This window comes from Tamandua tetradactyla, chromosome 1, assembly GCF_023851605.1.
Source record: "Tamandua tetradactyla isolate mTamTet1 chromosome 1, mTamTet1.pri, whole genome shotgun sequence".
Taxonomy (NCBI): domain Eukaryota; kingdom Metazoa; phylum Chordata; class Mammalia; order Pilosa; family Myrmecophagidae; genus Tamandua; species Tamandua tetradactyla.
The window spans coordinates 102,049,592-102,065,324 of record NC_135327.1 but is presented as its reverse complement, the minus strand read 5'-3'; the positions used below and the strand labels follow the sequence as shown (position 1 = coordinate 102,065,324).

Below are 15,733 nucleotides of genomic sequence, written 5' to 3'. Positions count from 1 at the left end.
GAAACACTACTGATTTTTACGCACTGATCATGTACCCTGCCACTTTGCTGAACTCATTTATTAGCTCTAGTGGCTTTGTTGTATGTTTCTCAAGACTTTCTACATATAGGATCTTGTCATCTGCAAACAGTGAAAGTTTTACTTCTTCCTTTCTGTTCTAGTTTGCAAGTTGCCAGAATGCATTATACCTGAATGGAATTTATTGAGTTGCAAGTTTGCAGTTCTAAGGCTGTAAAAATGTCCAATCTAAGGCATCCAGGGAAAGAGATCTTGGTTCAAGAAGGCCTGTGATGTTCAGGGTTTCTCTCTCAGGTGGGAAGGCACGTGGTGAACATGGTGACATCTGCTAGCCTTCTCTCTAGGTTTCTTGTTTCTCGAAGGTCCCCCAGAAGCATTTTCTTCATCTCTAAAGGTCTCTGACTATGTGGACTCTGTAGGTTCTCAAGTTTTTTCCAAAATGGTTCCCTCTTAAAGGGCTCTAGTAAGCAACCCCACCTTGAATGTATGGAGACACATCTCCACGGAAACCATCTAATCAAAATTTACCACCCACGGTTGGGTGGGTCATATCTCCATGGAAACAATAAAGAAGATACCATCCAGCAATATTGAATGAGGATTAAAAGACATGGCATTTTTGGAGTACACAACAAATTCCACCAGTACACTTTCCAATTTGGATGCCTTTTTTCTTTTTTCTTACCTAATTGCTCTAGCTAGACGTTCCAGCACAGTGTTGAATAACAGTGGTGACAGTGGGTATCCTTTGTCTTGTTCCAGATCTTAAAGGGAAAGTTTTCAGTCTTTCCCCATTGAGAATAAAGTTAGCTGTGGGTTTTTAATATATGTCTTTTATCATTTTGAGGAAGTTTCCTTCTAGTCCTATCTTTAGAAGTATTGTCATCAAGAAAGAATGCTGAACTGAAGCTATGAAAGCCAGCATTACTCCATTTAGCAACTGTTTAAAAAGCTAAAAAAGTGATTAGACTTTGTATGGAGATATGAATGAAGATGATCTGGATTAGACTAAAGAAATCAGAATACTGGGTAAAGGATGATATGGCCCATATTTTCAGACTTTGGTCTCTTTGCGAGACCAAAGGGAGAGATGTTTATTTGGTGTAAAACTTATATTTTGGGTAGCATATTATCTAATCTAACTTGAATGGTCAATTTACTTGAACACCATAACTACATGGAATCTTGAATTAGTTTGTAGAGGTTAGTGTGTTGCCTTGATATATCCCAGAGTAATTTGGGCGAAGAATAAAAAAATGTCCCTTCGGGGACTGGGGAGAAAGAGGAAATACTAAACACCCTCATCTAGGGAATTCCTGATATTCTCGTAAGCAGTGGGGACAACCAGTTCAATAGGCTGAGCCCTCGATCTTGGGGCTTACCCCTTTGAAGCTTATTCCTGCACGGGAGAAGCTAAGCCTACTGATAATTATGACCAAGAGTCACCCCCAAGAAAGCCTCTTTTGTTGCTTAGATCTCTCTCCAAACCAACTTGCAGAGTAACTCACTGCCCTCCCTCCTACCTAGGACATGACTCCCAGGTGTGTATATCTCCCTGACAATGTTAGACCTGACTCCCAGAAATGAGCCAGGACCCAACATCATGGGAATGAGAAAACCTTCTTGACTAAAAGGGGGAAGAGAGAAATGAGGCCAAATAAATTCTCAGTGGTAAAGAGATTTCAAACATAGTCAAGAGGCTATCCTGGAGGCTATTCTTATGCATTATATGGATATCTGATTTTAGTTTATAGTATGTGGGACTGGCTAGAGGGAAGTGACCTGAAACTGTTGAACTGTGTTCCAGTAGCTGATTCTTGAAGAAGACTATATAACTATAAAGCTTTTCCAGTGTGCCTGTGATTATGAAAACCTTGTGTTTGGTGCTCCTTTTATACTTGGTATGGACAGATGTGTGAAAAAAAAAAGGATAAAAAGAAATAAATATTAGGGGAAGATAAAGGATAAAGGTTGGGTAGATTAAAATACTGTGGGTCAATGAGAGGGTAAGGATTACAGGATGTATGAGTTCTTTTTTTCTTTTTATTTCTCTTTCTGGGGTGATGCAAATGTTCTAAAATAATCATAGTGAAAAATACCCAACTATGCAATGATACTGTGAGCCATTGATTGTATAATATAGTTGGAATGTATGTGCGTAGAAATTTCTTAATAAAAATATTTTAAAAAGAAAGGAAGCTGAATTTTGGCAAATGCCTTGATCTGTATCAGTCAAGATGGTCATGTGGTTTTCCCCCTTCAATTTGTTGATGTAGTATGTTATATTAATTGATTTTCTTGTGTTGAACCACCCTTGAATACCTGGAATAAAATAGACTTGGTCAGTATGTGTGTCTTTTAATGTACTGTAAGTACTTTTTTGAGGATTTTTGCATCTATATTCATTAGAAGGATTAGCTTTTAATTTTCTTTTCTTGTAATATCTTTCTCTGGCTTTGGTATTGGGGTGATTGTTGTCTTCATAGCATGAGTTAGATAGCTTTCCTGCCGATTTTTTGGAGGAGTTTGAGCAGGATTGGCACTAATTCTTAATGGAATGCTTGGTAGAATTTACATGTGAAGCCATCTGGTCCTGGAATTTACTTTCTTCGAGGTTTGATGACTGATTCTGTCTGTTTACTTGTGATTGGTTTGTTGAGGTCCTCTATTTCTTCTCAAGTCAGTGTTGGTTGTTCTTGAGGAGTTTCTAGGAAATTGTCCATTTCATCTAGGTTGTCCAGTTTGTTGGCATACAGTTGCTCATAGTATCCTCTTATTCTGTTTTTTATTTCTATGGGTTCAGTGGTAATGTCCCCCCATCCATTTCTGAGTTTGTTTATTTGCATCCTCTCTCTTTTTTTCTTTGTCAGTCTAGCTAAAAGGCCATCAGTTTTATTGATTTTCTTAAAGAATCAACTTCTGGCTTTGTTTATGCTCTCTATTGGTTTTTTGTTCTCATTTTCATTTATTTCTGCTCTGATCTTTATTATTTCTTTCCTTCTGTTTGCTTTGAAGTTAGTTTACTGTTTTCCTTCTAGTTCCTCCAAGTGTGCAGTTAAGTCCTCCATTTTTGCTGTTTCTCCTTTTTTTAATTTTTAATCTTTTTAAATTTCTTTCTTTCTTGTTTATATATGTTTTTATTTTTGTGTGTGTTTGTATTTGTTTCTTTATTATTTTTTTTGTATGAAAGAATCACATTTCATTCTTTTTTCCATGTGAGTATCCAGTTATTACAGAATCATTTGTTTAATTTTTTTGCTTTTCGTTTGTTTTTTGTTTGCTTACTTGTTTGTTTTGTTTTTGTGAAGTGCATGGGCTGGGACTCAAACCTGGGTCTCCCTAATACAGGCATTTAGAGTAATATACTTCCCTCTCAACACTGCCTTTGCTACATCCCATAGTTCTGATATGTTGTGCTCTCATTTCCCCAAAATGACTTTAGATCCAATGTAATACCAATCAAAATACCAACAACTTACTTTGCAGAAATAGAAAAACCAATAACCAAATTTATTTTGAAGAACAGGGTGCCCCAAATAGCTAAAAACATTTTGAGAAAGAACAATTAAGTTGGAAGTCACATACTTCTTGACTTTAAAACATATTTCAAAGCTATAGTGGTCAAAACAGTATGGTACTAGCATAAAAATAAATATGCCAACTAATGGAATCCAGCTGAGAGTTCAGAAATAGACTCTCTTATTACAGACAATTGATTTTGACAAGGTGGCAAAGTCCACTCAACTGGGACAGAACATCCTCTTCAAAAATGGTGCTGGGAGGGCAGGCAGTGGTGGCACAGTGGCAGAGTTCTCACCTGCCATGCTGGAGACCTGGGTTTGATTCCCAGTGCCTGCCCATGCAAAAAAAAAAAAAAAAAAAAAAAAAAATGGTGCTGGGGAACTGGATATCCATATTCAAAGGAATGAAAGAGAACCCCTATTTCATACATTATACAAAAATTAACTCAAAATGGATCAAGACCTAAACATTAAAATTAGGACCATAAAACTCTTAGGAAAATATCTTAAAGGTCTTGTGGTAGGAGGTGTTTTCCTAGACCTTACACTCAAAGCACAAGCAATGAAAGAAGAAATAGATAAATAGGATAGCCTCAAAATTGAATACTTTTGCATGTCAAAAGACTTTGTCAAGAAAATAAAAAGGCAGCCTACTAAATGGGAGAAAATATTCAGAAATCACATATCCAATAAAGGTTTAATATCCAGAATATTTAAAGAGATACTGAAACTCAACAAAAAAGACAAACAACACAGATTTTTAAATGGGCAAGAGACATGGATAGACACTTTCCAGAGAGGAAATGCACATGGTGAAAAAGAATATGAAAATATGCTCAACTTAACTGGCCGTTAGGGAAATGCAAATCAAAACCACAATGAGATACCACTTCACACCTACTAGAATGGCCATTATAAATAAAAAAAAAAGCTGAAAACTACAAGTGCTGGAGATGGTATGGAGAAATAGGTAGACACTCTCTGTAGGTGGGAATGTAGAATGGTGCAGCCACTGTGGAAGACAGTTTGACAGTCCCTCAGAAAGCTAAGTACAGAATTGCCATATTACATGGCAAACCCATTGCTGGGTATATACTCGGAAGAACTGAAAGCAGGGACATGAATAGGCATTTGCAGACTGATATTTACAGCAGCATTATTCCCTATTGCCAATAGAAGGAAAGGAACCAAATGTCCATCAGCTGACTAGTGGATAAACAAACTGTGCTATATAAATATAAGGGACTATTATGCAGCTATGAGATGGAATAAAGTCATGATGCAGGCAACAGCATGGCTGAATCTTGAGGACATTATGTTGAGCAGAATAAGCCAGAAACAAACGAATATTGTATGGTTTCACTAATATGAACTAACTGTAATAAGCAAACTTTGAGTTAAATTTGAGAGCATTGGTTATTAAGAGATAGAAATTGGGTAATTGATATTTAAGGAATAGAGAATGTTTAATAAGGTTGGTGGTAAAGGTTCCAAAATGGATAGCACAATACCGTATGATGGCAGCACAATATTGTAAGTATAATGAACAAAGCTGAGTGTGAGTATGGTTGAAAAGAAAGTCTAGGGTCATGTATGTCACCAGAAGGAAAGCTAGAGGATAAAATCTGGGACTATATAACTTATAAAAACCTAAAGTGGACGATGACAGTGGCTAATTGTGCAAACATAGGAAAGTTTTTACATGAACAAATGTATGTCACTATTACGAGGTGTTAAAAATAAGATGATATATGGGAAAAATACAGTTGATGTAAACTGCAGTCTAGAGTTAATGGTAACTGTAATATTCTTTCATTAATTGTAACACAGGCACTATGCCAAAGCTGAATGTCAATAGGAGAATAGGAAGGAGGCATATGGGAATTTTTTTTCTTTCATTTCGGAAGAAATGGGAATGTTCTTATATGGATTGTGCTGGTGTGTGCATAACTATGTGATTATACCAGGAGCCATTTATTGTATACTTTAGAATGGGTTGTATGGTATATGAATAAAACTATTTTTTTAATCATAGAATGTATACAGAAGTTTATTTAAAATATGGGTTTTATTATTGTGGAGAGGCAAAGGAGTTTAAACTTTGGCATCTCTTATGTACAAGAACAACAGATGATAATTACAGAAAAAACCTTCCCTCTTGAAGTTTTCTTTAAAAGCCATTCATGCAAATCTTGAAGAAAAGTCCAGCTTAGAGAGACGCATGAACAGAACTAGCAAAGATTTTCTTGAAGCTACGTGGAAGATCAGTTTAGCAAACCCTCTGATGTTGCCCTCCGTGGTAGATATGGTTGAATATATTTTCAATTGAAGAGAAGCAGGTTAACTACAAAGGGTATCCTTGTTGAATAAGACCATTCTGTGACACACCACAATATACTCAAAGATACGTACAAATCTCCAAGAGACTACAGTTAGCATGGTTACTGACCTTCTGGATCAACAACAGCCCAAATGTTAGTGATTTCACCTCTTGATAAATCTATGTTCTTTTGTTTTTTATTTGTATTCTGGGAATACCATCAGTGAGAAATAATTCACATACCATACAATTTGTCCATTTAAATTGTACAATTCGACAGTTTTTAGCATATTCAAAATTGGGCAACCATCATCACAGTTGATTTTAAAACATTTTCATTACCCAGAAAGAAACTCTGTACCCTTTAGCTGTCACCCCAATCTCCTCATTCCCTCTGCACCCCCACCCTCACCGGCCCTAGGCAGCCACTTGTCTTTCTGTCTCTATGGATTTGCCTATTTTAGACAATGCACATAAATGGAATCAAACAATATGTGTCTTTTGTGTCTGGCTTATTTGACTTATTGTAATGTTTTCAAGGTTTGTCCATCTTGCAGCACGTATCTGTTGTTCATTCCTTTTTCTGACTGAATAATATTTTTGTATGGATATACCATTTTTGTCTATTCATTCATCAATTGGTGGATTTTGGGTTGTTTCCACATTTTGGCTATTTAAAATAATGCTGTCATGTACATTTGGGTACTTGTTTTTGTGTGAACATGTTTTCACTCCTCTTGGCTATATACTTAAAGTGGAATCATTCAGTAAATCATAACTCTGTTTAACATTTTGAGGAACTGCCAAATTGTTTCTTTTTTTTTAATGCTTGCAGTAGTTTCTGTTCCAATTTCCCCACATCCTCTCCAACAATTATCATCTGACTTCTTGGTTATAGCCATCGTAGTAGGTATGATGTGGCATCTAGTTGTGTGGTTTTGATTTGCATTTCCCTAGTGGCTAATGATGTTGATCATCTTCTCATATGCTTATTTAAGACCATTTACATTATCTTCTTTGGAGAAATATCTATTTAGATCTTTTGCCCATTTTTTTTAGTTGAGTGAATCTTTTTTTTTTAATGCCTGCCATATGGTACATACTTGATACATATTTATTCATTGACTAGATAAAGAAAGGAATGCATGAGTCAGTATGTAAAATTTTATACCCATAATCTCTACTATTATAGGTAGAATAATATCAAAGCAATTCCAAATAGCCAGTACCAAGACCCTACTTGTCTTGGTAATGGCTGTTTGCCTGGTGCCTAGAAGAATGTCTAACAGCCTGGCATGCAAGTGTTCAGTAACTGTTTTTAGTTTTTGTTTGTTTTGTTTCGTTTTGTTTTGAGTGAATGGGTGTTTGTTTGCAATGTGTTTCATGATTTTAAAAAAAAGTAACAGGGAAATTTTAAATAAGACGTATGATTATTTTACCAGACATATTGTCAACTGGGAAATGTGCACATATGGGAACAGATGGTGCCAGATCCATGACCTGCAAAATGAGGGCTCCCAGCCACTTCTGATGGTGGATATACTGGCAGCTATTGCCTGGTTCACTTAAAACACCTGCCCTGTGGTTCCTCCCTTAATGTTCTATTTTGCTTTTGTAAAATAGTGGTGTGAATACTCATCTTTAAAAAAAAATAGAAAAAAAATGGAAGGGGTATGTTGCTACACAAATAAACGCTTAAATGTCCCTTACCCCTTATATAAATGCTGCTTTAGTTAGAAGGGGGTTGCTACCTTAACTGCCAGCTTCTTTCCTGGAGAAAATTAAAAGGTAGAATAACCTGACCAAAAAAAAAACAAACAAAACTGGGTTAGGTGAATGAATTCATACCATCCAACTTAAGAATACACAGTGTCTCCCAGAGCTGGCTTGAATTGGGCAGATCTCTTTCAAATCAGACCCTTAAGCAAGAGCTGTAAGCATTTTTTGTTCCCAGTGTAAGATCACCACAGTGGAAACACAATTTGAGAGCAGGATGAAGGCAGGAGGTCTTGAATTTGATCAGTCTTTTCAGATTCATAGTTCGTTTTTGGTTGATTAGCGTTTTAGTGATTTAAGCAAATTATCATTTATTCTTACACATTAAAAAGTGGTTTCATAAAAATTTGTCCAGTAAAATAGAGTGGTCAGTGGATGAGAAGCCCTTCCTGCCATATGATACAAGTGACTTATCTCAGAGCAAGACACAATTATAAAACCTCCACTAATAAAAACCTCAAACATTGCCCCATTGTGACATTCTGGGTAACTCTCCTCAAATTAAAAAACACACAAATAAAAACCTCAAACATTGCCCCATTGTGACATTCTGGGTAACTCTCCTCAAATTAAAAAACACGCAAAATACTTTAAGATATTGTGACATTTTGATAAAAAGGAGCATTGCCTGAATACTGAATTTACTCTATTTTCCAAAATTAATAAAGTCAGTGAAAAAAGCACCTCTTCCATAAACAAATGAGTCAGGAAATACTTTTTCTTAGAATTATTTAAAATTTTATATTTAAATTAAAAAGATTACAGGCTTTGAATATCATGTTTTTTTTAAAAAAAGGAACTGAGGGAAATTGTAAATAAGACATATTGTTTTAATGAACATATTGTCAGTTGAGAAATGTGCACATGTGGGAATACAGGAATACAATAACACCTTATGTTCAAGTCAGCAGTCATAGTTTATGGGAATCTTTTGAATGTCTGCAATGTTCCCCCTTTAGGTATATCAGGATTGGAGATAAAGAATGTGAATTGAACAAGAACTTTCGCCTCATCCTTCACACAAAACTGGCAAACCCTCACTACAAGCCGGAGTTACAAGCTCAGACAACCCTCCTCAATTTCACCGTCACAGAAGATGGTCTGGAGGCCCAGTTGCTGACAGAAGTTGTCAGTATTGAAAGGCCAGATTTGGAGAAACTGAAGGTAAAGAGTCTTAAATCGCTCACCAATTCTTATTTTGCAACTGTCTGTGCAAGTTTTTATGCTAGATACGGAATATAACAGGATTCCTACCCTCCAGGGGCTAGCAATCTAGTTGAGAGAAATGATAATATATGTGAAAAAAATAAAAATAATAATAAATCAAAGTTATTCCTGAAAAAGTTGGGTGACGAAGGCTATTCCAAAGCAAGGGGACAGCCCAGCTCCAGGTGTCTGTGGGTGCACAGGACTAGGACAAGCCCAGAGGCACGTGAATTACGAGAAACAGAGGTGGGAACAGGTCTTGATAGGTCAGACAATTATAATCAAACCAGTCTAGCCAGTGCAGAAGAATGAGAGAATAATGGAGTGAGGGTGGAAAAATTCAGTGGCTTGACACTGGTTACAGCTAGGAATTAAAGAGAAATTTATGACTGTAAGTTCATTTATTATGAAGTAATATTGAAAATTATTAACCTCAGTATTGAGTATGGGAAACAAGAAAAGAACACCAGAGTAAGCCTTTAAAATGTAGAATGAAGTCGCTAATACATGTAAAAGCAGAAAACAGGGACGCAGCAGAGAAGAGTAACAGAACAAAACTGGTTCTTTTGGGGGGAGGGGAATCTAAGATAGTTTTATACCCTAGATGTGTCAGGCAAAAATAACAGGTACATAAACCATATGAAGAAGAAAAAAGGGCCCATAACTGCACATAGAGGTTAAAATACATAAAAAGAATACTATGCCCAGCTTTCCAACAATAAATTTGAAAATGGAAATGGTGGATTTCTTTGGTATGGAAATTAAAGAGAATTTACTTGTTGATTTGGGCAAATTTGATGACAGTGATTCTTCATAAAAATGTTTAGATAAATATGCTTGGAATTGAAACAGAGATCAACATTTCAGATGTTTTGAGATCAGCAGATGAGGAAACTAAAGGGTTTTTCTTCCCACAAGTGAACAGCATTGTTCATATTAAAAAAAAAACAAGAGCTGGGATACTTTTTGTTAGTGTTGATTTGGGGTCAACAAATTGTGACCCTTGGGTCAAATCTGGCCTGCCACCAGTTTTTGTGAATAGGTTGTTACTGATCATCAGCCATGCTCATTCATTTGCATGTGATCTGTGGCTGCTTTGCAATCCCATGGCACAGCCAAGTAGTAGCAAGTGAAAAGGGTTCACAGAGCAGGTCTGCTTCGAAAGACAGGTTTGGGTCTTGGTTGGTGTCTTGGGACTAAGATTTCGAGAGGCCTCTCCCGTTCCCTCACTGAGTAAGAGTGGCTCTCTGTGGCTGAAGTGCTTGTGCAGACAATGTGATTTAGATTGAGCACCTGCTTTCCTTCTGGGAGTCTAAGAAGTAAGACTTGTGCTAGGCAGGGGGGGCTCACATGACCACAGCCCTATGAGGACCCTAGGCGCACAACCTCTAGTGAGCTTCTCCGCTTGCTAACACCTCAGTGTGTTGTCCCGACTTGTTGCTGGAGGAATTAAGCATGCCCTGTGTAACTCCGAGGGGAGAGGACCTTTGGAGCCTTGTGCCTACTTTCCCCCATGCGCTCTTGCCCTTTGTGGGATTATGCTTTATATCATTTCACTGTCATAAATCATAGTTGTGAGTATGACTAGATGCTGAGTCCGGTGAGTCCTCCCAGCTAGTCATAAAACCTGAGGATCCCCAACACACCTGCGAAAGGTAAGATATCACTATCTGACTCTTTAAAGAAACAGTTTGCAATTCTTAGTATATGCCACTGGTTGTCAAAGTGTGGTCCAGGACCAGCAGCACCACCATCACCTTGGATGATGAGTCTTCAAACTCAAATTCTCTTCCTGGTGCCTGCCCATGTGAAAACAAAACAAAACAAAAGAATGCAAATTCTCAGGCTCCATCCCAGGTGCCACTAAATAAGAAACTCTGGGGGCGGGTCCAGCAACCTGTGTTTTGACAAGCTCTGTAAGTGAGGCTAATGCATGCTCTGACTCCATTGAAACTTCCTTCACTTCAATTTACTGCTGCACCAGTAAAGAAGCAGCACAAATATACAGGACCAAGACTGGATGTGAGTGGGCACAGCTCCATCAGACCGCCTTGCTAAGCTTCAGTGGTAACTCATTCTGCCCTGGGTGAGTGTCCACCTGGTTAGGGTTCAAAGGACCACAAGCTTGCAGTCTCATACCCTACCACCCTGGAGAAGGGACCATGTTCACATTCCAAGCATCACGGTAATATATAAGAAAACAGTTTTGTCATGGTAACATATTTCTCCTTTCTTTTTTTCAAAAGCCTTAGCACTTCATTTGTTTTTACCTTTTATAATTAGAATTTTCAAACGTACACAAAATTAAACGAGTTTTAAGCCTCCACGGACATTTTATGACTCCCGGAATTAACATCAGTTCCAAGCCAGTGTCCCTATTCCCCCAATGTCTGATCATATCCTTTTCCCCAATGCACGGTTACCTTGTGGAAGGGCCATAGGTCTCTTTGGGAAAGGCTGGGATGTAAATTAACAGTATGAATTTTTGGCAGTGTGCAGGGTCCTTCCCCAAGGGGGGCCTGGCCTTCCCTTCATTCAAGGGGCTCTGGCTCTGTAAACTGTCTCAAGTCTGGGAATTGGTTGAGGAGCCATGACTCTCTGTTTTTGTCATTCAAGGTAGACTTTTGTTCACTTGACCTAGAACTTTTCTTCGTATACAGATCAAGTAAGAGTTTGCAGACTGCTCATTTCTTTGACTTCTAGGTATCCCATTGTCTACCAGTCAATCCCATAGGTCTCTGCGGGTCAGACTATTTCAGTTGCTGCTTTGAGTCTGCTGTCCATTATAGCAGCCACGCCCACCTTGTCTTTGGGGATTAAGTGCTACCATGTGGCTCCTGCCAACTCTCGGGATCTGAGCAGCCCCATCGGGTTTAAGGATCCAAGTTCAGTAGCAGCAGTTCTCACAGTAAAATGCGACCTACAGAGAAGAGCAACCACAGAGCCACTCAGTGATGATGGAGTTAGTCTCACAGTGTATTGCTCAGTCCTACTGAGAGGTGTGTCTTCTGAGCATTCCTAGAGCGGGTGATCAGGTCTCAGTGATAAATCCGCTCTAATATTCCACTCTCTCTAAGCCTTTGGATCCCCTCATCTACATTATACCAGGGCAGTTCTGGCACTTACACTTCATTTAGCATAGGCTACCTAGTGATCCAAGCTCCAGCCAACCAACTGAAGAAACTGTTAGTGCCCTTTCTAACCCATCAAGCTACAACACTGATTCCAGAATCTCTGCTTAGTGGGCCCATATTTATGAACTCAGCCCAATCCAATTTTATGTTCCTTCTACCACTGTCCCATGCACTTCATATCCATTCCCACATATATTCCCCTGATTTCTGTCTACATAAATTGGAAAAATCGTGTAGTTCCTCATGGGTCATACTTTTCAAGTCACCTTTCTGGGATCATTGGGACTTCAGTCTAGTTATAGGCCTGGAAGAAAAGGGAGGTACTGGTGGTAGTGGGTCATGAGAGGGATTGTAAGCCAACTACCCCAGGGCATTTTGTTACAGTTTCACCTGGTGACACAAGATTAAGATTTTCAGACAGAGGTGTGAGAGCTGTTCCCTCAGGGGAGGCAGGTATGGATGTATCAGGCACAGCGAAATTAACCTCCTCAGGTGGAGGTGAGATGGCTAATTCCTCTGGGCAGACTGGAGGTCGGGTGGTTGATTCGTCAGGGTAGGCAAGTTGCAGGTTTATCAGGCAGAGAAGGCTCAGCAGAATGGAGGTTTTCGGTGTCCCCACTTTCATCATTATCAGCCCATATGTCCCCTTTCCAATTTTTAGGATCCCATTCCTTCCCTTCAGTAGCCTTACTTTAACAACAGACACCCTGCAAGGTTGGGAATTTTCCAATTTGCATTTTAATGAAACTGCATCTGGCTTTCAGAAGTTTCGAGTTAGCAGCTACAAGATAGAAGTGTTTCTTTCAGGGCACACATTTATGTGGAGCTTGAGCTGGAATTTGAACCCTGTGCTCATCCTTTCTTTAACAACTTTATCCAGCATGTTAAGAACTAGCCAGCATCATTATACTTTAACTCTACAAAACTGTGTTAAGGTACTAATACACTGTCACCCAGAGCCTTGCCCCTTTATAAGCAGTTGTGTAGCAGTTTCCAGTGGTGACATTTTGTGCATCTCTATTGCCAATTCATGCCATGGACTGTCATTGCTTTCTTGATTATGGGCAGTAGAGTCATTAGTGCTTTTGGATCTAATAAGATTAGAGAGCTGCTTCCAAAAACCCCAGATCCAAGTCAGAAATCTCATCCTTAAGGTACTGTTTTTTAAGAACCATTCCTGGCACCAAAATCTGCATTAGTTAGGATTGTTCCTGAGAAACAACTGACATGACACATATATATCAAGAGAAAGAGAGATTGATTGATTACAGGAATTAGCTCATGCCACCATGGGGATTAGCAAATCTGAACTCCATAGGGCAGGCTTCAAGTCGGGGACTCAGTGGTGACATGGAATTCCACAGGAGTTGGCTAGCTGAAGTAGGTATAGAAATTCTTTTTCCTTTCTGCTAAAACCCTCACTTTTCCCTTTAAAGCCTCCGACTGAACAGATGAGGAAATTCTTCGCAGTGCTGAAGACATTCTTCTTTGTTGATTGTATACACAACCAACCGTAGATGCAGCCAACTGACTAATAATTTAAACCAAGAAATAACCTCACAGTAATAATCAGGCCAGTGCTTGCTTGACCAAACAAATGAAAACCATAACCTAGCAAAGCTGATACATGAAATACCACTATTCCCCTAAAATTTATCTTGAGTGTTTTAACAATAAATACTCTTGTCATTTTATTTTTGGAATAATTTTAGATTTACAAAATAGTTGCAAATGTCTGTATACAAAACCTCTGTCATTTTATTTTTGGAATAATTTTAGATTTACAAAATAGTTGCAAAGGTCTGTATACAAAAAAGTATACAGAGAGGACCCGTACACTCCTAACCCCCAACCTAACTGCAGTTACCCCTAATGTTATCATCTTTGGTTTTTTTTGAGACATAAATATTTATTGAAAATGCAGTTCTGCTTCAGTAAAACATATCTATTCATTAAAAAATTGTGATATAACTCCCCATTTTTATAGTGGCCAAATTAAGACATAATTCACATGCCATAAAAATCATGCAGAAATTTTTTTGCATAATTCAGTGGGGTTTTTTTTTTTGTATATTCACAGAGTTGTGCCACCATCACCACTATCAATTTTATGACAGTTCCATCACCCCAAAAGAAACTGCATATCTATTAGCTGTCTCCTCCCCTCACCCCAGCCCCTAGCAGCCACTAATCTATCTTCTGTTCCTATGGGTTTGCCTATCTTGACGTTTCGTATAAATGCAGTCATACTGTATGTGGCCTTTTATGTCTGACTTCTTTCACTTAGCGTAATGTTTTCAAGATTCATCCATGTCTTAATATGTATCAGTTCTTCATTCCTTTTTAAGGCCAAATCATCCCACTGTAGGAATTATACATTTGATTTTATCCATTCATCTGTTGATGGACCTTTGTGTTTTTTTTTCCAGTTATTAATTACTAACAAATAATTCTGCCATGAACATTCATGCACAGATGTTTGTGTGGACATGTGGCTCGCTCCTTTTGGGTGTGTACATGGAAGCAGAATTGTCAGATCATGTGGTAACTCAATGTTTAACACTTTGAGGAACTGACAAACTGTTTCCTACAGCAACTACACCCATTTTACAATCCCACTGACAATGTATGAGTGTTCCAACTTCTATACATCCTCATCAGAATTTGTTATTATGTCTTTTTTATTGCGTCCTTCCTAGAGCACATGAAGTGATGGCTCATTATGGTTTTGAGTTGCCATTTCCCTGATGTCTAATGACATTGAGTCTCTTTTCACATTCTTAAACCTGTTTGTAGTTCTTCTTTGGAGAAATGCTTACTCAAATTCTTTTTTAAAAAAAACGTTTGTTGTAGCACACATGCAACTCAAAATTTCCCATTTTAATCACTTTCATGGGGGTAATTCAGTGATATTAATTGCATTCACGATATTGTACTACTATCTCCACCATCCATTATCCAAATTTTTTCATCACCCTGAACAGATGCTCTGTTCCCATTAAGCAGTAACACCCAATCCTCTGCCTTACCCTGGCACCCAGTAATCTTTAATCTACTTTTCTCTATGAATTTGCTTATTCTAATTATTTCACATAAGTGAGATCATATATTATTGGCCCTTTCTGATTTATAGCACTTAACATGATGTCTTCAAAATTCATCCATATTATAGGATGTGTCCGTACTTCATTTGTTTTTATGGTTGAATGTTATCCCATCATATGCGTATATCACACTTTGTTTATGCATTCATCTGCGGGTGGACATTTGGATTACTTTAATCTTGCATCTAAAGTGAAATGCTACAGTGAACATTGATATTCAAATACCTGTTTATGTCCCCATTTTCAATTCTTTGGGGTATCGATCTAGAAGTAAAATCTTGGGTCATTTGGTAATTGTATGTTTAATTTTTTGAGGAGGTGTCAAGCTGTTTTCCACAGTGGCTGCATCATTTCACATTTCTACAAGCGGTGTACTAGGATTCTTATTTCTCCGTATCCTAGCCAGCACTATTTACTTTTTTTTTTCCAGCAATATCCATACTAATGAGTGTGAATTGGTATCTTCCTGTGTTTTGATCTGCATTTCCTTAAAGGCTAATGGTGTTGAACATCTTTTCATATACCTATTGGCTATTTGTATATTTTCTTTGGGGAAATTCAAGTTCTTTGCCCATTTTTAATTGGGTGGTTTATGTTTTTGTTATTGAGAGGTAGGAGTTCTTGATATATCCTGGATGCTTAGAGTCTTATCAA

General features: G+C 38.0%; 1 protein-coding gene across 4 annotated transcripts in view; it reads left to right on the top strand.

Annotated features, from left to right (window-relative positions):
- The window catches only part of DNAH11 (dynein axonemal heavy chain 11), a 424,306-nt gene that overhangs the window by 357,969 nt on the left and 50,604 nt on the right, over positions 1 to 15,733 (top strand). For all 4 annotated transcript variants that reach the window (XM_077122193.1, XM_077122194.1, XM_077122196.1 and 1 more), the window contains one exon: positions 8,595 to 8,799. In XM_077122193.1, coding sequence (XP_076978308.1) covers positions 8,595 to 8,799 — 205 coding nt within the window. The remainder of the gene's footprint in view (positions 1 to 8,594; positions 8,800 to 15,733) is intronic.